Here is a 24,468-nt window from a genome sequence, read left to right on the forward strand (position 1 = left end):
AATCCAAGGAGCTGAGGAACCCTGCCCCAGATATCTGTTTGCTTCTATCTTATGAGTTAGAAAATCTCCTTCCAGGCTTCCAGGACCTTTATGCTGCCTTGCTCCCTGGCCTACCCAGGGACCAGAACTAACTACAGGCATCTCAGCCCAGAAACCCATTGGGTCCCCCAGAAAACAGAAGTCAGATTCAGAGGGAAAAAAAATATTTTTTTTTATTTATGAAGCTTGAGAGGCTGGTAAGGGAGGGGAAGAGAAGAGAGGCTCTGGTGATGGCACCACTCCCCTCACCCCACCTAGTGCATTATTAACTGGATTTGAGCACCTGAGGGTCAGGAAGGGGGGGTCTGGATCCCACAGCGCATGTTAGCTGGAACAGCAAAGTCTGAAAGGAAGAAGCTAAGGGTGAAACCAAGGGGCCCAGGCAGACCCTCCCGCTCTCTCTATGCCCCACTGGGGACCCAGAAATCCTAATAGTCCTTCTTTGGGAAACTAGAGTTCTGGCCCTGAGGCCCCTCCATCCCTCAGGCCCAGGAGTCCAGATCCCCAGCGCCTTCTCCCTCAGACCCAGGAATCCAGACCCCAGCACCCTCCTCCCCTGCAACTGCTCACCTATCTGCTGAGGTTTGGGCAAGTTCAGTTTGCTCATGACCCTGACAAACTCCTCACAGCTGAGGGTGAGCCGAGGGTTTAGAGTCCGCTCCTCCTCCACAGTGGATACTGTGAGTCCTAGTGGCCAAGAGAGGGGGAGGAATGTTGAGCCATCCAGTGCCTTGGGCCTCCCAGAACTACATTTCCCAGGAGGCCTCAGGGTGCCTTTCCGGCCCAGGCCTAACAGATTGCTTTCCCTCCTCAATGGGCACTATGGGAAATGTAGTTTCCCACAGTTCCCTAAGTTCTATAAGGAAGTCCCAGGAGAGCCTAGGCCTTCCGGATTCTAGGCATCGTAGTTTCTACATCCACACTCAGTACACCTAAGCACTTGATCTTTTTGGCCAGAGGAGTTCCTGGGAATTGTAGTCTGCAAGCCACAGCAGTTTAGTGCTCCCTCTCAAATAGTAAGTTATGTAAATCCCACACCTCCTCCAGGAAGCCCTCACCGTGGTAATCATGAGCAGGGTAGATCAGACAGTTTCCTGGAAGTGTGAAGATCTTTTCATGAACTGAGTGGTACAAGGTCTTAGCACAGCCTGGGGAGGGAAAACTCAGAGGTCAGTGGAGCAACAGGATGAGAGAAGCTCCCAAATCCCTTCCTTTCAGGAAAAGGATGAGAGGATAAAAATCACTGTAGCTAAACCGTCTCCCTCATTTTCTGCCAGTAGCCCTTTGACTGGGTAAAGAAGGAGAGGGAAGGGCATTCTAGGCAGGTGGAACAGCATAGGCAAAGAATTGGGAAATGGTGAGAATTCAGCATGACTGTAAACAAGGTTGGGATATGACCCTGAAGCACCAAATGCCCTCACTCTGGGGATGCCAAGAAAGGATTCTGGGCAGGGAAAGTGGACGGGAAGGTAAGAAACTGAAGACATGAGGCCAAAGAGGAGGATAGAGCCATGGTTCTGACAAGAAGCTCTGAGTCCTAAGTTGGGACAGGGACAAACCTCTCTGGAACTTCTGCCACCTTTCCTTTCAGCCTAAATCTTTCGATCCCATGACTGTGTTGGGGATGGATAAATGGGAGATTAGGAGCCTCAAAGAGAAAAAGATAAGAGACCAAGATGGAGAGATAAGGAAAGAGGAAGAAAGAGGCAGCCTGGGGATCTGGTTACCCACGGCCAGCTTGCTGTGGCTCTGTCTCTTCTCTCTCGTTCAGCCTCGCCCGCCTCCTGCAAGGCAGCTAAATCCTCCCAATTTAGTGTCCACCTCACATTCACACACATACTCAAATCTCATACCCTGATATCGTGAAAGTAAACACCCTTCCCGCAGCGAAACCCCTTAATCTAATTGCCCCCAGCAGCTAAACCCCAAATGTAACACCACCTCCTAGCAATTAAACCACTGAATCTCGCAACCTTCTAGCAGCTAAATTGCCAAATCTAACTGCCCCCAGCAGCTAAACCCCTGAATCAAACTCCACACCCCTCCCCGCACCAGCTAAACCCCTTATGGGGGGTTAAAAATATGCCCATGAACACTTTGAAACTCTTCTCTTGAAAATGTGACACATAATTCCCCTTGCCTTGACTTAGTGGTCTGGACTAAGTGACTTGCATCTAATAAATAGGATATGGCAGAAATAACAGAGTTTAACTTCCGAGACAAGCTCATTAAAAAAAAAAAAAAATTAGGCCTTCTGTCTGTCTGTCTCTCTGATTGTTCCCTCTGGGAGAATCTAGCTGCCATGTCGTGAAGACACTCAAGCAGCCCTATGGAGAAGTCTGCATTGTGAGGAACTGAGGCGTCCTGCCAACAACCAGCAAGAGCTCACTGGCCACGTCAGTGAGCCACCTTGGAAGTGGATCCTCCAGCCCCAGTCAAGCCTTCAGTCAGCCCTGGCCAGCAGCTTGGTTGCAACCTCACGCAAGACCCTGAGCAAGAACCATCCAGTTAAGCTTCTCCCAGAGTCCTAACTCTCAAAACCTGTGTGAGATGATGTTAATCATTGTTTTAAGCCACTAAGTTCTGGGGTGATTTGCTTTACAGCAATAAATAACTAACACACAGTCTTGACTCTTAACTGTCCCCCAACCACTAACCTCTGAACCCAACTCTCCTCCACTCCAGCACTAAACTCCTTGAATCTAATCCTGACCCCCTAAAAGTCTAACATTCATTCATTCATTATTGCAACTGACACTTAAAACCCTGGCACCCATATAACCATACTAAGATCTCGGGCTGGGGAAAGGGGCCTGTGACCTTGCTGGAAGTCTGTCCGCCCACACCCTCGGATAAGCAGGGTATCTCCAGTGAAGGCCATGCTGTGGTCATCCAGGACGAAGGTGACACAGCCTGGGGTGTGGCCTGGGCTGGCCCGGGTCTCCAAGGCCTGGCAGAGAAGGAGAGTACAAAGAGTCACCAATAAGGCTGTGGCTTTACTCTCATGGTGAAACTGGCCTCAGAAGCCCCCCACCCCATCCCATCCCAGGGTCACATCTAGATAACCTCTTTTCGATTAAAAAAATCTGAAGTTAGATCCCGGACTCAAACCTCACTCCAGAGTAAACTCCCAAAGAATTAAAAACTTCAAGCAAGAAAATAAAATCATAAAACAGTGACAACAACAAAAATACAAATAAATATATGATCTCTGGTTAGAAAAGAACATCCATCCCAAAAGTCATAAATCATTAAGGGAAAGATCAGTGGTTTGAATATAAATAAATTTGGTGTTTCTGAATGGCAACATCATAAACAAAATTTAAAGGGAATCAACATGGTGGCAAAATATATTTGTAACACAAATACACCACATAGTAGAGTACTTTATGTACAAACAGATCTTATAAATCAGTAAGAAAAAGATAAGCACACTAATATAAATATGGAATACTAAACAGTCATTTAAAATTGTCATTGAAATAAAATTCAGTGATGCTATACACAAACATTTAATGGCATGAAAAGATATTTACTATCCAGTAAGTGCAAAAAACAGGTTACAAAGCAACTTGTACAATGTCATCTCTTAAAAAAAAATTTACTCATTAACTCAAAATATTTTTTTTCTTTAGCCTTTTCCTATATTCTTTTTTTTTTACAGTAAACATGTCATTTTATTTATTTATGTGTTTTTAAAACACGTCATTTTATAATCAAAAATAAAACACAAAATTCACGATAAATGAAAGATCTAAACACAGAAAACCCAAAAAATTCTAGAAGGAAATATAGAAGAATATATATATTTATAAATACATATATATTTATATACATAAAATCTTGAGGTAGAAAAGGTTTTTCTAAGCATGATAGGAAATTCAGAGGCCATAAGGAAAAACAGGAACAGATGTGACCACATAGTTTAACTTCATTACAGAAAAAGACAAAAATAGGAGTGACAAGACAAAAAAACTCAGAGACAACATTAGCAGCATGTATAAGAAAGTATTAAAAAGTGTGAATAGTCATAATATATAAACAGCCCCTAAGCATCAATAAGAACCCACAAAGAAAAATGGGCAAAAGAAAAAACCAGGCAATTCATGGTAGAGGGAACAAATAGTCAAAAAACATCTAAGATGTTTGATCTTCCTTAAAAGAAAGGAAGGGAAGGAGAGATCTAAAAACCCTATTTTTCACCTAACAGATTGGCAGTTGTCAGAGTTGCTTAGGGTGCTTGAGGCAAACCCTTTCATCTCCTGGGATGTGAGTACAACTCAGTATAGCCATTTTAGAGGGCAGCTTAGCAGCGTCTAGCAACATCGCAGATGCACATACTTTCTGACCCCTCAAAGTCACTTCTAAGACTCTGTGGTTGGGTTTCCCTGGTGACGCAGAGGTTAAGAATCCGCCTGTCAATGCAGGGGACACGGGTTCGAGCCCTGGTCCGGGAAGATCTCACATGCCACGGAGCAACTACGCCTGTGTGCCACAACTACTGAGCCTGCGCTCTGGAGCCCGCGAGCCACAACTCCTGAGCCCGCGTGCCACAACTACTGAAGCCCATGCCTAGAGCCTGTGCTCCACAATAAGAGAAGCCACCGCAGTGAGAAGCCCGTGCTCCACAACGAAGAGCAGCCCCCGCTGGCTGCAACTAGAGAAAGCCCCGGGCGGCAGCAACAGAGACCCAATGCAGCCATAAATAAATAAATAATAAATAAATTTATTTAAAAAAAAAAAAGACTCTGCGGTTAAGAACCCCTGACACATGAGCACAAAAACACCATCCAGGGAGCCCTGATTATCTAAATTCCCACGCTCAGTTCAGGGAAGCAACTGTCAGAAAATATTTTTATCCCAATGATCTAACAATCACTTAAAAGGTTAGTTCTCACTCACATATCACTCCTCTTCTCTTAATAGAGGCCCCTCCCACCAATTAGCATCCTCATCCAGGTCAGTCATCTGCTAATTGTTGAAGGACACCATGTGCAGACTCTGTTTCCACACCCAATATCCATTCTAACCTTCCCCACTCACAGATCTCCAATTTGGTCTGGGGCATCAGTGTGCCCCGCCAAGCACTTTCCCAGCCTCCCTGACAGCTTGGGTGGCCTCTGGCACAGTTCTCTGGACAATGAGATCTCGATAAGTCTCCTGAGGATTTCTGGGAAAGCTTTTCCCTTCCTGATAAAAGGGACTGGCACCTGCCCTTTCCACTTCATCTGGCTCTGAACACAAGGTGTGATGGCTGGAGCTGCCGCAGCCATCTTGCAACCATGAAGAAAAAAAGCCAAGAGAATCCCACAAATGATGGTGCTGCCAAATCGAAGAGAATAACTACCTTCTTCCAAATTTCCTGTTATAGAAAAAAATTAAACTATTTATTTAAGCCACTGTATGGGTTTTTCCGTTACTTTCTGCCAAACACCTTCCTAGCTCATCTACAATAGAAATATATGGGCAATGCAAAACAAGTGCAAAGCAAAATCACAAATCTTGCAAAATCTTGTGGGAAAAATCACATCCCCTGGCCCCCAAAATTAACATTACCTTTTGGTAGTAGAGGGATGATCTTTCACTTTTTATTTTGTATGTTTCCATACTCTCTGAATTTTTTTTTTTTTAAACAAAAAGCATGGGAGTCTTTTGAACTAAAAAGGGGGATGGATATTCAGGAGTAATGTTCAAAATATTTAACCATAGTTATGGCATGGGTATTGGCCAATCAGAAGGACGTCAGTTGTAAACAAGCAGTAGCTAGAGTATATACAGTTGACCTTTGAGTAACACGGGTTTGCACTGTGCAAGTCCACATATAGACGGATTTTTTTCAGTAGTAAATACTACAGTACTACACGATCTGGTTTGGTGAATCTGTGGATGCAGAGGAACCGCAGATAGAAGGACCGCAGATAGAAGGACCAACTGGAAGATATACCCCAATTTTTGATTGTGGGGAGGGTCAGTGCCCCTAACGTCCTAGGTTGTTCAAGGGTCAATGGTATATGGTATATATAATTGTCTTATGTGTATACACTGAACAAAATTTTAATATCAATTGAACACAATCCAGCTTGCCACATAGATCAAGATCCCCTAGGCCCTTAGTGACTGAGTCTGTGTCTCAAGTGGCTTTGCTGATGATCAGCCTCCCTGTTTATCTTTCTCTTCTCTGGAATATCTAGAATTTATCCTCTATCAACCCCCATAATCCTGCCCATCTCAGGCCTCTCCTGCTTGGGCCAACTGACAGCCTCCTCCCTGGCCTACCAGCCTCCAATCCACCTCCTACATGACCCTGAGGGGGGTTTTCTATCACCCAGATCCAATTTTGTCCCTCTCTGCTCAAAACCCTTCCCCAGCTCCCACTGCCCCTAGGGCAGAGTACCAGCTCCTCAGCCCCTGCTCTGGTGCCTGCTCACTTTTCCAGCCCCATGTCCTATAACATCCTCCTTTCCCCAGCTACTCTGAACCCGAGTCATTTCCAGAAAATAGCACACTTCTCCACACCTCTTTGCCCCCTGCAATTTCCTCTTCTCCCATCAGTCTGATTTACCTACTCTTTAGAAGCCTGGCATTGATTACCCTTTTTCCTGTGCCAGGCTCTCTTCTAAGCACTTTACATGACTGAACTCATTCAGGCCACAACATCCTTATGAGGTAAGTACCACTCCTATTCCCATTCTACAGATGAGGAAACTGAGGCACAGGATGAGAATGAAAAAACTATAACTATACGTGACAATATGGATGACTCTCACAGACATAACCATGAGCAAAAAAAAAAAAAGTGGGCTAGACATAAAGAGTGGAGTAGGGAGGAATGGGATAAAGTGGGAAGTCTCAGTGTGCCTTGTACACAGGAAGGGTAAGTGGTATTTCATGAAGCTGAGGTTTCAGTGCTGAATCCAGATGTAAAATATTTCTCTCTTGGTGAGGGCACATGGATTAGTGGTTAGGAGTAGTCTCTGGAGCCAGGTGACACGGATTCTAATTTTGGCTCTGCTATTACTAGTTGTGTGACTTTGGGCAAGTTACTTCACCTCTCTGGGCTTCTCTGCTCATTTGTAAAATGGGCATAATAATTGTCCCCACTTCATAGGGCTATTATAAAGATTAAATTATTTCATGTATGTAAAGCATTTTAAAAATGCCCAGGGAATTCCCTGGCGGTCCAGTGGTTAGGACTCCAAGCTCTCACTGCCATAGGCCCAGGATCGATCCCTGGTCAGGGAACTAAGATCCCATGAGCTGCGTGATGAGGCAAAAAAAAAAAAAAAAAAAAAAATGCCCAACACAATAATTGCTATATTATAAAAATAATAATGTTTTAAAATTCTAAAAACACTGATCTAGTGGAACCACCAGGCCTCCTGGGTTCAATTCCTCGCTCAGCTACTTTCTCAGTATAACTTTTGGGCAAGTCACTTTCCCTCCCTGCACTCCCTTCTCTGTAAAATGGGGAAAATGTTTCTGATCTCACTATGTGGTTAGGAAGGTTTAATGAGATCTATTTGTCAGAAAAGACACAGTGGAGGCTCAAGAACCAGGTTCAGCCATAGCAATGTTTTGTTTGGACTGCTCAGTAGTTATTAAAAGTCTGAATTTGTTGTTTACCCTTAACATTTGGAAGATTTTTCAAAAATGTATATTTGCAGCTTCTAATTAAAAAAAAAAAAAAAAAAGGCTTTACAGTAGACAGACTACATTCCCAAGCATGAATAATCAACTTGAATTATGTAGTGGGTGTCCTCCATAAATGGGGCACACACCCCAACACTAGCCACGGGTCCCACCTCTCCCTGCTGCCAGGAAGTGATATTTGATTCTGAAAATTTTGTGAGATACATGCTGAGAAAATGCACTTTCTCACAATTCTAAGTGAAAAACAAAACACTCAGTATTTGTTAACTATTATTAAGTTATTTATTATTATTATCATCCAATACAGAAATATCTGCAATCTACTTCAGTTAACAGCAAAGAGAAGTTTTCAAAGAACAAGTTAAATAACACCAGGAGGAAACAAGCAGACGCATCCAGAAAGTGGGATATTCTGCAAGACAACAGGCTGGGAGCTTCAAAAGTCAATGTCATGGGGCAGAAAGGGTATGAAACTGTTCTAGATTAAAAGAGACTCAATAGACCTAACAGCCAAATGCCATGTGTGAACCTCGATCGGGTCCTGGTTCATAAAAACAGCTGTAAAAATGATTCTTCAGCACTTGGAGAAATTTGAACATGGGCTGGATTTCAGAACTATTTAAGAATTATTGTCTATGTCGTTAGATGTGACAAAGATTTTGTAAAAAGAATGGCTCTCCAAGTGGTGTAGTCGAGGGAACCCTGAGGGTCTGCAAGATCAAAACTATTTTCATAATAGTGTGAAGAGGTCTTTTGCCCTTTCTCACTCTCATTCTCCCCTGAGAGTTCAGTGCAGTTTTCCCAGAAGCTCCATGACTTGTGATGATGTCATCACTCTGACAGCTGATGGAATGTGTGCTTGTGGATTCTTGTGTTTTAAAAAAAGTCTCAGTTTCAACTTCTGATACAGCAAATATGTTTTGCATATCTAAATACTTATTTTTTATTTCTTTTTTTTTTTTAGCCTCACCGTGCAGCTTGTGGGATCTTAGTTCCCTGACCAGGGACTGAACCCAGGCCCTCCACAGTGAAAGCACAGGGTCCTAACCACTGGATCACCAGGGAATTTCCCATTTCTTTTTTAAAATTGAGATATAATTGACATGTAACTAATACAGTAAATATTGCTTGATAGAACCCAGGTAAACAAAAGCTTTTCAGGGCCCTCCATAATTTTTAAGAGGGTTAAGGAATCCTGGGGACCTGGGATTAGTATCTTGAGCAGCACCCCCTCTATATCGCTATATTTAACAGGCAACACTAACTTTCAGAACCCGCCAACCCTCATGGGAGCTAGAATGTTCAAATCTCAATCATTGCTTATTAAAACAGAAAATCCATTCTACAGTGAAACCATACAAATTTGGCCCACTGTGAATATAAAATGTACAACCAATTCAAAAAGCTGTTTGGGGCTTCCTTGGTGGCGCAGTGGTTAAGAATCCGCCTGCCAATGCAGGGCACACGGGTTCGAGCCCTGGTCCGGGAAGATCCCACATGCCGCGGAGCAACTAAGCCCGTGCGCCACAACTACTGAGCCTGCGCTCTAGAGCCCGCGAGCCACAACTACTGAGCTCACGTGCCACAACTACTGAAGCCCACGTGCCTAGAGCCCATGCTCCGCAACAAGAGAAGCCACTGCAATGAGAAGCCCATGCACCGCAACGGAGAGTAGCCCCCGCTCGCTGCAACTAGAGAAAGCCCGTGCCCAGCAACGAAGACCCAACACAGCCAAAAATAAATAAATAAAATAAATAAATTTATTAAAAAAAAAAAAAGCTGTTTGGCAGTTTCTGCTAAAGTTAAATATGTGTCAGTTCTAAGACTCAGCAAACCCACTCCCTGGAATTGAGAGTAATGTCCACCAAGAGATTTGTACAAGAATCTTCAGAGTAGCATTATTCATAATAGCCCCAAACTAGAATCAACCATCAAAAGGAGAATGGATATAAATTGTCATCAATTCACACAGTGAAATGCTCTACATCAGGGGTTGGCAAACTATGGTCGGTACACCAAATTTGGCCTGCCATCTGCTTTTATAAGAATGACATTTCATGCCACATGAAAATTATTGAAATTAAATTTTCAGTGGCCATAAATACAGTTTTACTGGAGCCCAGCCATGCTTATTCATGCATGCCCTGTCTGTAGCTGCTTTCACACCAATAGGAAAATTAAGTAGTTACAACAGGGACCATATGGCCTGCAAAACTGAAAATATTTACCATCTGGTCCTTTACAGAAAAAGTTGGCCAACCACTGCTATACAGCAAAAAAGGAAAGAACTACAATTATATACAATAGTAGGTAGAGTGAAAGAAGCAGACATAAGAGTACACACTGGTTCCTGTTTATAAGCTCCAGAACAGGCAGAACTAATCTAAGATTAAATAAGTCAGCAGAACGGTCCCTTGGTGGGGCTGTCAATGGCCAGGAAGAGGGACAAGGAAGACTTCTGGGGCGATGGGCATGTTCTGGATCTGGATCTGGGCGGTGGATACTCAAGTATAGACATATGTTAAAATTTACCAAGCTGTACATGTGCAATATGTGCCCCTTTTACTGTATAATATGCATGTTACAATTCAAATTTTTTAAGTGGGAGAAGGAAAATGAGAGGGAAAAAAAGTGCCCATCTCCAAAGGTTTATAAAGAACTCAGACGAAAACCAAACAAAATGCTGAACAATCATAAAGACAGATAATAACAAGTGCTAACAAGGATGTAGAGGAACTGGAACCCTCACACAACTGGTTATGGGAACATAAAATGGTATAGACGCTTCGGATAACAGTTTTTGATAGCAGTTTGGCACTTCCTCAAATTGTTAAACAGAGTTATCATATGATCCTGTAATTCCATCCTAAGTATATACCCAAGAGAGATGAAAACATACATCCACACAAAAACTTGCACATGAATATTCATAGTGGCATAATTCATAATAGCCAAAAGTGGAAGCAATTCAAATGTCCATCGACTGATGAATGAAAAAATAAAATGTGATATATCCATACAACGGAATATTATTCAGCAATAAAAAGAAATGAAACACTGATATAAAAAGAAATGAAACACTGATACATGTTACAACATGGATGAACTTTGAAAACATTATGGTCAGTGACAAAAGCCAGTCACAAAGACCACACATAGTATGATACCATATTTCTACGCAATGTACAGAATAGGCAAATCTATAGAGACAGAAAGTAGGTTAGTGGTTAGTAGAGTGAAAGAGGGGCACACTGGGGTGAGAGCTAAGGGGTGTGGGGTTTCTTTCTGGAGTGATGAAAATATTCTAAAATGAATTGTGATGATGGATGTACAACTCTGAATATACTAAGTCACTGAATAGTAAGTACACTTTAAATGGGTGAGCTGGATGGTTTGTGAATTATACCAATAAAGCTGTTTAAAAAAACCAAGCAGGGACTTCTCTGGTGGCGCAGTGGTTAAGAATCAGCCTGCCAATGCAGGGGACACGGGTTCAAGCCCTGGTCCAGGAAGATCCCACATGCTGCAGAGCAACTAAGCCCGTGCACCACAACTACTGAGCCTGTGCTCTAGAGCCCGCGAGCCACAACTACTGAGCTCACGTGCTGCAACTACTGAAGCCCACGCACCTAGAGCCTGTGCTCCGCAACAAGAGAAGCCCCCGCTCGACGCAACAAGAGAAAGCCCACGCACAGCAACGAAGACCCAACGACCCAATGCAGCCAAAAATAAATAAATAAATTTTTAAAATAAATAAATAAATAAATAACCCAAGCACTAAAGCTAAATCTTCCACAGCTAAGCCCTTCCATGTTGATTCATTGAAAACATCACTCATCCAGTTTAACAAAGGGCTCTTCTTGACACAAAACTCCAACCATTTCTAACACCTCTAAGGCTTCTCAACCCAAGAAAAGCTTGTTAGCACCTGCTTATTATGTACAGTGTACCTAAATGTACAATGCATTTTCTTTTTTACCTGCTTCCAGAAAAAGGCTTGAAATAAAGAGGCTGTAACCAGTGGAGCCAAACCCTCTGGATCCCACACACAGCCTTTATTTCCACAAAACAATCTGACTCAGTTTAATTGGTCTCGTTTAGCAAAACCCTCTAACTTGGAGGCCAAGTCCAAGTGACATTCTGGCCCCAAAGCCAGCCAAACTCTCTAAGTCTTTAGCAACTTTGATCAGAAAAAAGTCCTGCCAGCTGTTTCCCCTCCCTCTGAGGGCAACCTAGCACCCTCCTCACCCATCGTATTGCCCTGGGTTGAAATTCTGGCCGGAAACCTGCTGATTCTGCTTGTGGCAAAGAAAGGAGAGGAGGTAGGAACCTTCAGACCATTCCTGTGTGAGGCAATAGCAGGGCTGGGGTTAGGGTGAGGCAAGCAGGCTCCTATAGGGAGCAACATTTAAGGAGGCGCCCACTCGAAGGTACCAGCCCTGCCTTTGCACCACCCTGAGAATGAGCGCCTCCTTAAATGTTGCGTCCTGGATTCCTCTCTTGCCTCACCCTAGTCCCGGCTCTGGGCAACTGCATGCGCCTTCCTCCAACAGTGGCTCTGGGAAGACAGAGCTGGGTCTCTCCCTCAGCCGTGACCTTGTAATTCCAGCTCCCAGTCAAATTTTATGAGACTCCAGGACAAAGGAGTTGCCCCAAGGTTATAGGAAACGCCATAAATGTTGTTGACTTAGGGGATGGGCCAGAGACACACCTGCCCAGAGCCTCTTGGCTCAGTTTTTCACCTGGGTTTATGGCGCCCTTCTCCCTGAGACAGAAACTCAGGGATCAGGAACCCAGGCCTGGGGCCCCTCCTACCCCAGGACTCAGGAGTCCAGGCCCCCAACCCCCTCTTCCCTTTAGTCCAAAAACTCCAGGCCACCACCCTCTCGGGGACCCAGCATCCAACTCACGAAGCGCCCGAAGTGGATGGGGTCTCCATCCTCAATGTGAATGTCAGCCTGGGCCCCACTAAGGCGGGAGATGACAGACTGGCAGCCGGGGAGGAGGGACCGGAGCAGCCCGGAGCCGGTAATGTGGTCCGCATGGCAGTGGGTATTCACTGGGAGAGAGAGGAGAGCCAGGTCCAGGAGGGCACTGAGAGGACGCAGGATTCCCAGCCCCCAGCCCCCTCCTCCCTCAGGCCCAGGAGCCCGGCCCCCAAACGGACCAGCATACAGCAGCCGTAGCCCCAGCTCCTTGACCAACTGGGCATCCCGATGCGCTGTCTCCAGAACCGGGTCGATCAGAATGGCCTCTCGGGACTCTCTGTCACCCAGGAGGTAAGTGTAGGTGCAGCTCTTGGGCTCAAACATCTGGAAAGGGGGTGGGGACAGGTGAGAGCACAGATTCAGATCCCCCCTTACTGTGGACCCAGGAGTCCAGGCCTCAACTCGATTCTCTTCCTAAGATCCAGAAGCAGAAGTCCCTGCCCCCCCCCTTTTTTTTACTTAATGGGTTTATATTTAATATAGTACTTCTCACCATGGAGATGTTACCCGTTAATATAAATTTTTTTTTGTTTTTGTTAAACATTAAATCTCTTCTCCATTTCAATGTCAATATAAAATATTTTTTTCCATTAAATCTTTTCTCCATTTCAACGTTAGATACAACGAATACATTTTCTAAACTTTTTCCCCCACCAAGAGATAAGTTTTAATTTTTGACCAACTGTATTTAATATCTAGGTACAATATTAACTTGGGAGATAACAAAACAAAAATCCATTAAAAATATGGAGAAAAGACTCCTCAGTGATGCAGAAGGCAGTGATACAGTGGCAATTTCCTAAGATTCTGGGCAAGAGTTTTCTTCTTCCTATTGAGAATTCTTAAACTGTGAAATATTACTTTTGCAAAGTTCAGCCTTCTCACTTCTTTGACCTTCTTTCTAACTAGCAAATGCAAATTACAGACGGCATTTTTCAGTGCATTATTTGTTGTGAAGAAAACGTTTTGCTTTGCATTTACTATAGTATATCAGTTTGTTCCTATTTATAGGGAAGCCAAGACTATGAAACTACCCTATTTACTGTTTCTTGGGAACTTTCAGACACCAAAACTCAGTTCTGAACCTCAACAGCACAAAGGTTTTCAGGGCAAGGTTTGATTCAGGAGGTCCTTCAAAGTCACATCTGTCCATTTCTCCTTCGTGCATAGACCCCCCAAACAAGCACAAATGCCTGTAATACTGAGAACGAGAGCGATTGCATCTCCGGCTTCTACTGCTTCAACAACAGGCAGCACCAAAAGCAATGAAAAGAGGACTAGGAACAATTGTATTGAAACTAAGATCATGATGTTGAGATCTTGAGGTAACTGGTCCTTAAAGGCTGAAGGTTTCAAAGAAAGCGGTATTTGTTTAATTCTATCAGTTCAGGATGCTGAGGCTAAGAGGTTCCACGTGACAGCACCTCCAAGTCAGCAGCCATTACAGGAATCCCCCTGCCCGGAGTCAGGAGTCTGGGACCCCAGCACCTTACTCCGTCGGAACCAATGAGTCCCAACTTTCATCCATCCCCAAACCTGGGTCCCCATCATCCTCTTCTGTAATGGAAGCAAGAGTCCAGCCCGAAGCCCAGATCGGGGTCCCAGATCTGGGACCCAGATCACTCCCCTTTAAAGGACGCAAGAGTCTAGCCCTACACCCCTTTCCGCAAAGATCCAGGCATCAGGGCCCGGGTATCTCTCCGGATTTAAAGGACCCAGGAGTTCCGCCCCTGCCGCCACCCAGGATCCAGTAATCTCGCTCCCCGGTCCAGCCACCGCGAACCTGCCGTAGGAGGATGGGGGCTCCAGACTCGCTGTATTGACTGAGCTGCCGCCCAGCGACCCTCAGTGCAGACCCCGCCATTGCGCCCGAGGCTGGAGACTGAGTGGTGCCAGCGGAAGCCGAACGCACCCAAGGCTGAACCCCGCAGGGGCGGAGTGGGGCGGGGCGGGGGCAGGGGCGGGGCCCGCCTTAAAGGGGCCACAAGTGCCTGGGGCCGAGGGCGGGACGGAGCGGAACGAGGCTGGGGACCCATAGGGAGACTTTAGAGACGGAGAAGACAGGAAGACCCAGAGGAACAAAGAACAATCACCTCACCACCAGTCAGAATGGCCATCATCCAAAAGTCTACAAACAATGCTGGAGAGAGTGTGGAGAAAAGGGAACCCTCCTAAAGGCTGGTGGGAATGTAAACTGGTACAGTCACTATGGAGAACAGCATGGAGGTTCCTTAAAAAACTAAAAATAGAGCTACCATATGATCCAGCAATCCCACTCCTGGGCATATATCCGGACTATAATTTGAAAAGATACCTGCACCCCAATGTTCATAGCAACACTATTTACAGTAGCCAGGACATGGAAGCAACCTAAATGTTCATTGATGGAGGAACCGATAAAGAAGATGTGATATATATATACACAATGGAATATTACTCAGCCATAAAAAAGAATGAAATAATGCCATTTGCAGCAACATGGATGGACCTAGAGATTATCATACTAAGTGAAGGAAGTCAGACAGAGAAAGACAAATATCATATGACATCACTTATATGTGGACTGTTAAAAAATGATACAAAAAAAAAAGATACAAATGAACTTATTTACAAAACAGAAACAAACTTACAGACTTCAAAAACAAATTTATGGTTACCAAAGGGGAAAGGTGGGGGTGGGGGTGGGGGTGGGGTGGGATAAATTAGGAGTTTGGGATTAACATACACACACTACTGTATATAAAATAGATAAACAACAAGATCCTACTGTATAGCACAGGGAATTCTACTCAATATTTTGTAAAAACCTATATGGGAGAAGAATCTGAAAAAGAATGGATGTGTGCATATGTATAACTGAATCCCTTTGCTGTGCACCTGAAACTAATAATACATTGTAAATCAACTATACTCCAATATAAAATAAAAATTAATATTTTTAAAAACCAGAGAAACAAAGAACAGGGGGACACTCAAAGGGCGAGGGAGACACACTGGGAGAAGCACAGACTTCTCTCCCTGGAGAAGTAGAAACCCAACAAGAGACCCCAATACACTCATAGCCCCAGGGCCATTTTATAGGAAAAGCAAGTGGTTGGACCTTCATTGTTAGAAAGAAAAAAAGTTTGGTTCAATGTCATTAGTGTTTTGAGGGGCTGTTGGTTGAGTGCCTGGTCCCAGAACAACAGATTATCCCATTAAACTTTATTTTAAAATCACTTAAGGGGCTTCCCTGGTGGCGCAGTGGTTGAGCATCTGCCTGCCAATCAGTGCAGGGGACACGGGTTCGAGCCCTGGTCTGGGAAGATCCCACATGCCGTGGAGCAATTAGGCCCGTGAGCCACAACTACTGAGCCTGTGCGTCTGGAGCCTGTGCTCCGCAACAAGAGAGGCCGCGATAGTGAGAGGCCCGCGCACCGCAATGAAGAGTGGCCCCCGCTCGCCGCAACTAGAGAAAGCCCTCGCACAGAAACGAAGACCCAACACAGCCAAAAATAAATAAATAAATAAATAAATTTTAAAAAATCACTTAAGTATTTTATCAGGAATGTTTATGTCTTCCCAGGAAGAAATCATTAAAAAAAAATTTTTTTTTTCCACGATGTCTTGTAAAATCAGGTTGGGGATCATTTGACTTCTCTTGGAATGTGAACCTCTAAAAACGGCTTTTGTTCATTTATCCCAAGGACCTAGAGTTGAGACAATGTCTAGTCATGGGCTGTCTGAAAGCTTGCTCTTTGGAATCATACCAGTAGTGAGAATAGGGCATCCCGCTCTTGTCTGGAGGATCTAAGTCACTTTGTCACAGATACAGAAGGCCAACTGTACCACACCATTTGATATAAGGGACTTGCGCGTTTGTCAATTTTGGTGTCCATGGGGGTCCCAGAACTAACCCCCTGTGGATACCAAGGGAAGACTGTAACTCTCCCTGTGTTTGGGGAGACAGCCAGTACTCCCTCTGCAGTCCTCTACCCTTACCTACAGCAAATCAATAAAACCCAACTTTGCCAGACTTCTAGTATATTCCTGGTGGGCTTTATCAGGGGAGAGACTCAGGGAGCCACTCAGAAACAAGGAAGATGCTGAGACTCAGTGATATCAGAGAGAGAGAGAGAGATCTGGAGAGACTTTCAGAGATACATTGGGAAATACAGAATTGAAATGGGGTGTCTGTCAAAGAAATATGGTCACTTAGATACACTCGAAGATTCTAGAAGATCGTGGAGGTGGGAAGAGATGTGGGGAGCAGGGAGCATTAGAGAGGGGAGAAATGTACAGGGAGAAGGAGAGAGTCTCTCAGAACAGGGAAACACCAAGAGAGGGGAGAAACAGGCAGAAAGAAGAGCTCAGACTCAAGGAGAGAACTTTGTTCAGTTATTCCTCACATTGAGGTCTCCTGAATGTCTGGCTCAAGCTGAGCGAAACTGGAGACCCAGAGTTGAGTCCTCAGTCTGGTTGGTGGGGGAAAGAGGTGCAGACATCAGGGCTAAAACAAGGAGAGGTACAGGGATTGCCAGGAGCTCAGGGGAGAGAGAAGCCAGGAAAACAGAGACTCTGAGGCACACTTTACTGTGAGGGTCCCGCAAACAAGACCTCTCCATCCTGGGGCCCATTCCTAATTGTTTCTGCAGGATTGGTAGACGCTTACCTGTCCCTTGAAGGCGTGCACACCCTCCGGGGATTTTGTAGAGTCAGCTGCGAGATATCCTAAGAGTTAGAAACTGGCATCACCCTTCCCAAATGTGTGACCTCAGGCTCAAAACTAAACCCTTCTGGGCTTCTCTTTTCTCATCTGTAAATTGTGGTTGAAAATAGTTCCTCCCTCACTGTGAAGACCTAAGAAAAGATACATGTGGTGACTTCCCTGGAGGTCCAGTGTACCGCCAGTGTACTTAAGACTCTGAGCTTCCACTGAAGGGGACACGGGTTCAATCCCTGGTCGGGGAACTAAGATCCTACATGCTGCACAGCCAAAAAAGAAAAAAAAAAAAAAAAAAAAAAAAAGATACACACACCCCAATGTTCATAGCAGCATTATTTACAATTGCCAAAATACGGAAGCAACCTAAGTGTCCATCACATGAATGGGTAAAGAAGAGGTGGTATATATATACAGTGGAATACTACTCAGCCATAAAAAAGAATGAAATTTTGCCACTTGTAGCAACATGGATGGACTTGGAGGGCATTATGCTAAGTGAAATAAGTCAGACAAAGAAAGACAAATACTGTAGGATATCACCTATATGTGGAATCTGAAAAATACAACAAACGAGTGAATATAACAAAAAAGAGGCAGACTCACAGATATAGAGAACAAACTAGTGGGTCCAGTGCGGGGAGGGAGGGCAAGATAGGGGTAAGAGATTAAGAGGTACAAACTATTAGGTATAAAATAAGCTACAAGGATATATTGTACAACAGGGGAACATAGCCAACATTTTATAATAACTATAAAGGAGTATAACCTTTATAAATTGTGAGTCGCTAGAATGTACACATGTGATTTATATAGTATTGTCAGCAACTGTCCTTCGATTAAAAAAATAAAGATCCAATGAGTTCACACATGCAAAGAGTTTGGGAGATCACCTGGCACAGAACAATTTCTCAGGTGTTGTGCTCTCAGGGAGGTGGCTATCATTATTTCATCGTCATCCGTGACTCCTTCCTCCTCTTGCTACTTCCTCCCAATTCATTACTAAGCCCTGATGAATTAACCTCTCCAACCAGACCACTTTTCCCTCATCACACCCTCTGCCCCAGTCAAAGAGGCAGCAAAGCACAGATGCAAATTACATGGATTCCAGGGTCAGGCTGCAAGTGTTCAAATCCTGGCCCTGCTATTTCCTGGCTGAGTGACCTTGGATAAGTCTTAGTGCCTCATTTTTATCTCTGTACAATGGAGATAATAGTAGCGCCTCTTCTTGAAAAACTGCTGTCAGCATTAAATGAATGAACATATATAAAACACTCAAGACAGATTCTGACCTATATCAGATGCTGTAATTAATAATATAATTATCATATAATTATCGATATCATATAATATAATTATCATATAATTATAATAGTAATTTTTAATAATTACTAATAAAATTAACATATAACAGCCACCTCACTGGCTTCTGTCTTCCACTCTACCTCCCTGTAATCCGTTTTCCACGCAGCAACCAGTGAACCTTTTAAAATGTCAATGAAGACACTTTAGAGTCAAAGCAAACAAATTCAACTTGTGGATCTTGTTTAAGTACTGACTGAAACAAACCAAGTGTAATAAAAAGATTTTTATGGAATATGAGGTCTGGCATATAGCTTCAAAATCATCTGGGAGGAGTGAGTGGGGAAATGAGCCCAAATAATCCTTCCGTATAACTCCCCCGGCTCCCAGGGTTCGCCAGACCTTGTGGATTATCAGACTGAAGATCCACCCATGCGGGGGTGGTTTATGGGCACTTCACGGTCATTCCTGTACGGGGCGGGAAGGTGCACCGTCACTTCCCGGGGGAAGGATGCCAAGCAAGCCACCCCGGGCCTGGCACCAGGAGCTCCAGCGGGGAACAAGGGGTCCCGGGCACCTGGAGACCGCCGCCCTCCCGGCCCCAGGGCCGTAGCATTGGGGTGGGAGGGGCGGAGATTCCTGAATCACCCAGCGGCGAAGAGTGCCGGGCGCTGTGCAAATAACGTGACTTTTACTGGGCATCAGCTCGCTCTGAACCCGTCCCGCTCCCTCCCGCTCTCGAGGAAATAGCTAGCCTTTACTTGCCAGTGCCTTGAGGGGTAGAATAGGCAGCGGGCTCTTGAAACTGATTCGGGAGACGGAACTCAAGCCCCGAGCGGAATTCTCGAAAAGAACGGGGACATACAAAAGGGAAGTTGTCTCAGAGATCTCTTGAGTTAGGTTTCCCCGTGTTAATTCCTGCACGTGCTTGACTCCAGTCAGCCACCGTAGGCCCTGCAAGCCTCGGCACACTTTCCTCCGGTCCCTCGGCCTGTAGCTCTGCGCTTGCTCACCAATTGGCTTGCCTTGCGCACCCACCCCCTCATTCCATCCCGTCTCCCCCAATGCAGCCTCCGCGGGCCGCGACTGCGCATGCGAACTAACGCCCCACCGGCCCGGCGGAGGAGGAGGGAATGGAAATGAGGCTGGGCCCAGCAGCTAGCGCGCGCTCCCTCGCCTGCCCTCCCGTCGCAGGGCGCGCGCCGGGCGGTGCAGAGTCCGAAGGCAGCGCCGCAGTGGCCGCGGCCCCCGAGGGAGGGGCCCGGAGCCCCGCCCCCAGGGAGGGGCCGCCCGCAGGTGAGCGGGCAGCGGTCCGGGCACAGACGCCAGGGTCTTCGGGAAGTAGATTGGGGGGGCTGATCGCCAGAACTCCCGGAACGAGGGAGGGTCTTGATGCATAGGTTCCGGAGGGGCTGCATGGGCGCCTGAGCCTTGGGAGGGTGCATTGGTGCCCGAATGCCATGATCCCAAGGGGGTGCGTGGAGGCTCAGACGCTCGGGACCTCGAGGGAGAAGTCCATTAGGGTTCTCTGAATCGCAACACACGAGCCACGCTCTTTCTGTGTTTTCCTCCAGGTCTCCCCTCTACCATCCACGGCTCCAACTCCACGCAGGGGTTGAAATTTAGTGACAAGGAGAAGGCGGTTCACGCGGCGTCAATGGACTGAGACTAAGCCAAGAGCCGGGTAAAGCTACCTCTTCGATGTGAATCCCGCCCACTGAGCTCGTAGGCCCCTCCCCTGGGACAGAGTTGCTGAGCAACCGACTTTGGGTCTTATTAGTATAGCTCCACCCATCCCCGTCTTAGGTTCCTCGGCCGGTTCCGCCCACTCTGGACATAGGCCCCGCCTGCTCCGCGCTCTGGGGCGGCTGGGAGTTAGTTATAGAGGCCCCGCCCACTCCGCTCGAAGGCTCAAACGCTGAGACTAAGTTCCAAATAGACTGCTTCTGGGTCGGGTTTGCATAACCCCGCCCATTGTGCCCTTAGGCTCCGCCCACCCTCGCCTTATAGGACCCCAGACTTAAATAGACCCTGCTCCTAAACATACTGACCCCTGATTATTAGGCTCTCAGCACTTTCCCCAACAGCCTGATAAACACCGGCGTCGCCCCCTCTCCCACCCTAGGCCCTCCCTCTAGGTTTCTGGGCCGGCAAGATGCTGGAGCGAGATGCTGAGTCTGTGGCCCGGGGCACCGATCCTAGTCCCACTGGCAAGGAGCCTGTGAGCAAAGGAGGTGAGGGCGGCTCCACCTGTGAGTAGGGGGCATTCTCCAGGAACTGGGGCCAAGAGAATCATATGTTGAGGGAATCTCAGGGTGAAGTTTTGAAGGCCCAGGGTGATAACCATTTCGGATCCCCAAGAACGCCAAGTTCTGGGGAATCCTCCAGGTTGTCTTGGGGGGACCCCTCATTTCTAGGGGAGATGACATGCGGGATTTCAGGGTGATCACTTGGGAAGATACTAGAAACGGACACTTTAGTAGCTTTGGGGAAGCCTTAGCCCTGGGGTTCCAGCGAGGTAACCCTTTGGAGCCCCTTAGGATGATGCATGGCAGGGGGTGAGAAGGAGGAACATGCCATTCGGGGAATCTCAGTATGACCCTTGAGGTGTCCAGATACACTAGAATATCAAGGTCGAGGGGGAGCCTGGTGTAGACTCAGGGCTGCTTCCTGGAGCCCACCAACCCTCCTGTCCCCCAGCTCCCTACCAGGGCTCGCCGCAGAAGCCCAGCCAGTCGGTTCCAGGGCCCGCCACGTCCGCGGGGGCGCCTTCCCGACCCCGCCGGCGGCCCCCGCCCCAGCGCCCGCACCGCTGCCCCGACTGTGACAAGGCCTTCTCGTACCCGTCCAAGCTGGCCACGCACCGGTTGGCACACGGCGGCGCCCGCCCCCACCCGTGCCCCGACTGCCCCAAGGCCTTCTCCTACCCCTCCAAGCTGGCAGCCCACCGCCTCACGCACAGCGGCGCCCGTCCGCACCCGTGCCCGCACTGCCCAAAGGCCTTCGGCCACCGCTCCAAGCTGGCAGCCCACCTCTGGACCCACGCGCCCGCTCGCCCCTACCCGTGCCCCGACTGCCCCAAGTCCTTCTGCTACCCCTCCAAGCTGGCGGCCCACCGCCATACGCACCATGCCACCGACGCCCGCCCCTATCCTTGCCCGCACTGCCCCAAGGCTTTTTCATTCCCCTCCAAACTGGCCGCCCATCGCCTATGTCACGACCCCCCGACGGCGCCGGGCAGCCAGGTCACTGCCCGGCATCGCTGCTCCAGCTGCGGCCAGGCGTTTGGCCAGAGACGCCTCCTACTCCTTCACCAACACAGCCACCACCAGGCCGAGAGCCCGGGGGAGCGGGAGTGAACCCTCCCCTTGGCTCACTGGCTCCCTATGCTGCCAGCCCCAGTCAATAAAGAGGTGGCATCTCTAAGCCAGGCTGTATGGACTTGCCTCTTCCAGGTAGCCGGAAGGGAGGTTGGCCCCCGCACTGGGCTCAGACTTAGCAGGAGGAACTCGTTTCTGGGAGGGGAAAACATCACCCACAGAGTAAGCACTAGGCCCCAAACCATGGACCTGGAGGTGTGGTTTGAAAGCCCTGGCTCTGGTTTTTCGCACCTCTTCATATGGCAAAGGTTAATCATCTGCTAGCATCCTGTGCTGCTGAGGAGTGTGGCGAGACAGGCTCTCCTTATTGTCGTGAGTTTAAATTAGTGCCTCCACTTTGGCCATTGAGTGTATGTATAAAAAATTTTAAATGCACACATGCTCATGTCAACTATTCCACTTCTAGGAATTTATCCTATAGATAAGCACGTGAAAAAAAGGTATAAGAGTAAGGTGTTCACTGCAGTGTGATGGCAGCGGCCAAAGATGGGAAACAACCCGAGTGCCCACCAATAGGGGACCAGCTAAGGAATTTACAGTACAGCCAGAGAATGGAAGATGTAGCCGTAGGGGAAAAAAGTCAGCTCTACATGTACTGACATGGAAGTATTCCCAAGATAAGCTAAATCATAAAAGCAAGAACAAGGGGTGTATACCAGTAGCGTAAAAAAAATTTTAAGGCCAAGCTTTGGAGCCAGCCCTGACCCACTAAAGAGCCGCAGGGCCTTGGACAAACTTGTCACTTCTCTGAACTCAGATGCCTTATCTATAAAATGGGAGGGTTTTTTGTTTGTTTGTGTTTTAATTTGGCCACGCTGCGGGTTTTTAAATTTGGCTGTGGCTTGCGGGATCTTAGTTCCCTGACCAGGGATCGAACCAGGGCCTCGGGAGTGAAAGCACCAAGTCCTAACCACTGGACCGCCAGGGAATTCCCAAATGGGAGTATTATAAGGCCTTTACAAGCATCTTCTCAGGCAAAGATGGTTCCCCTTTTGGAGCCTGTTCCTCCGGCTATAAAACAAGGATGACTGAGCTAACATTGGACTGCTCTTCATTCTACAGATATGAATTAAGCAGGTACCGTGTGCCGGGCCCTGCACAGGGTGTTAGGAACACAGCAGTGAACCAGACAGACCTGGTCTAGTGAGGGAGGTGCACACCAACCAAGTAGTGGCAAACACAAAGTAAAGAAGCCAAGTCCACTTTGAACAAGCAGGGGAGCCTCGCCTCCCTTCATACCAAGAATTATTACAAAGCTGTAGTAATAGGCCGGTGGTGCTGGCTTGGCAGTAGGCTAGTGGGAGGGCACTGAGAGCTCAGGAACAGACCCACGCGCTTACGAGGTGCTAATAGGAGGCGGTCCCCACCTGTAGATCAGAGGTTGGCAAGTTTTTCCTGTAAAGGGCCAGACAGTAGATCTGTTTAGGTTTTGCAGGCCATACTGCGTCTGCCACAACTACCCGGCACTGCTGTTGTGGCGCAAAGGCAGACACATGCATTGTGATATGTGGACGAGCATGGCCGTGTTCCGATAAAACTTTATTTACAAAAACAGTAGGTGGGCTGGATTCTGCCTAAGGAGTGTAGTTTGCCGGCCCCTGCTCTAGATGAGTGAGGAAAGGATAGCTAATCTGTGTATGAGCTGAGAGATAGGGGAGAAAATTAAATGAGACCCTGTGGTAGGCAGAATAATGGTCCCCCAAAGATGTCCACATCCTAATCCCCAGAACCTGTGAGTGTGTTGGCTTCCACACAGCAGAAGGGACTTTGCTTATGTGATGAAGGATCAGCTCTTAAGATGGGAGATTATCCTGATTATTCCAGTGGGCCCAGTGTAATCACAAGGGTCCTTACATGGGAAAGAGGGAAGCAGAGGAGTCAGAGGAGATGTTGCCAATGGAAGCAGAGACTGGAGTGATGTGGGACCACGGGTCAAGGAATGCAGGCAGCTTCTAGAGGCTAAAAAAGGCAAGGAAATGGGTTCTCCCCTAGAGCTTCCAGAAGGAACACAGCAAAATAAAAGTTTAAATAAGTAGATAAATAAAATAAAAAATAACATTAAAATAATTTTAAAAGACAGAAGGAACACAGCCTGGCCAGCACCATGATTTTAGCCCACTCAGACCGATTTTGGACTACTGACCTCCAGGACTATAAAATAAATTTGTGTTGTTTAAAGCCTATGATTTTGGTAATGTGTTACAGCAACATAGAAACTAATGAGGCTCTCTACCTCACAGCATACACAAAAATTAGTTTCTAGTGATTTAAGATCTAAGTCTGAAACACAAAACTCTAGAGCATTTAGATGGAAATAAAGGAGAATCCCTTAGTAACCTCAGAGGCAGAGAAAGTATCTTTAAGACACAAGAAGTACAAATCGTAGAGGAAAAGACTGGTAAATTTG

At 46.7% G+C, this 24,468-nt stretch overlaps 2 protein-coding genes and 1 pseudogene across 2 annotated transcripts; 1 reads left to right on the forward strand and 2 right to left on the reverse strand.

Annotated features, from left to right (window-relative positions):
- Nucleotides 1–186: 186 nt before the first annotated feature.
- Nucleotides 187–14,593, reverse strand: ETHE1 (ETHE1 persulfide dioxygenase). Its single transcript, XM_068528905.1, has 7 exons — nt 14,461–14,593; nt 12,857–13,001; nt 12,600–12,748; nt 2,860–2,989; nt 1,098–1,187; nt 610–726; nt 187–382 (listed from the first exon to the last, which is right to left on the reverse strand). Exons 1-7 carry the CDS (start codon nt 14,539–14,541, stop codon nt 330–332), a joined length of 765 nt encoding a protein of 254 aa, XP_068385006.1. The 5' UTR covers nt 14,542–14,593; the 3' UTR covers nt 187–329.
- On the reverse strand, nt 13,681–13,985 carry LOC137753624 (small integral membrane protein 30-like; annotated as a pseudogene).
- A 4,633-nt stretch (nt 14,594–19,226) lies between the features above and the next one.
- ZNF575 (zinc finger protein 575) lies at nt 19,227–22,107 on the forward strand. Its single transcript, XM_068528906.1, has 4 exons — nt 19,227–19,977; nt 20,256–20,365; nt 20,807–20,915; nt 21,382–22,107. Exons 3-4 carry the CDS (start codon nt 20,837–20,839, stop codon nt 22,038–22,040), a joined length of 738 nt encoding a protein of 245 aa, XP_068385007.1. The 5' UTR covers nt 19,227–19,977; nt 20,256–20,365; nt 20,807–20,836; the 3' UTR covers nt 22,041–22,107.
- Nucleotides 22,108–24,468: the final 2,361 nt, after the last annotated feature.

The sequence above is a fragment of the Eschrichtius robustus genome, chromosome 19, assembly GCF_028021215.1.
Source record: "Eschrichtius robustus isolate mEscRob2 chromosome 19, mEscRob2.pri, whole genome shotgun sequence".
Lineage (NCBI taxonomy): Eukaryota > Metazoa > Chordata > Mammalia > Artiodactyla > Eschrichtiidae > Eschrichtius > Eschrichtius robustus.

Bases quoted from the DNA above. Each gene is read 5' to 3' on its own strand.
- ETHE1 (XM_068528905.1), bottom strand. From the start codon at position 14,541: ATGGCGGGGTCTGCACTGAGGGTCGCTGGGCGGCAGCTCAGTCAATAC. The intron at 12,749-12,856 runs GTCCGTTTGGGG...TCTCTCTCCCAG, and splicing joins GCTACGGCTGCTGTATGCTG to TGAATACCCACTGCCATGCG. The intron at 727-1,097 runs GTGAGGGCTTCC...CTTGGCCACTAG, and splicing joins CCCTGCTCATGATTACCACG to GACTCACAGTATCCACTGTG.
- ZNF575 (XM_068528906.1), top strand. From the start codon at position 20,837: ATGCTGGAGCGAGATGCTGAGTCTGTGGCCCGGGGCACCGATCCTAGT. The intron at 20,916-21,381 runs GTGAGGGCGGCT...CCTGTCCCCCAG, and splicing joins GGAGCCTGTGAGCAAAGGAG to CTCCCTACCAGGGCTCGCCG.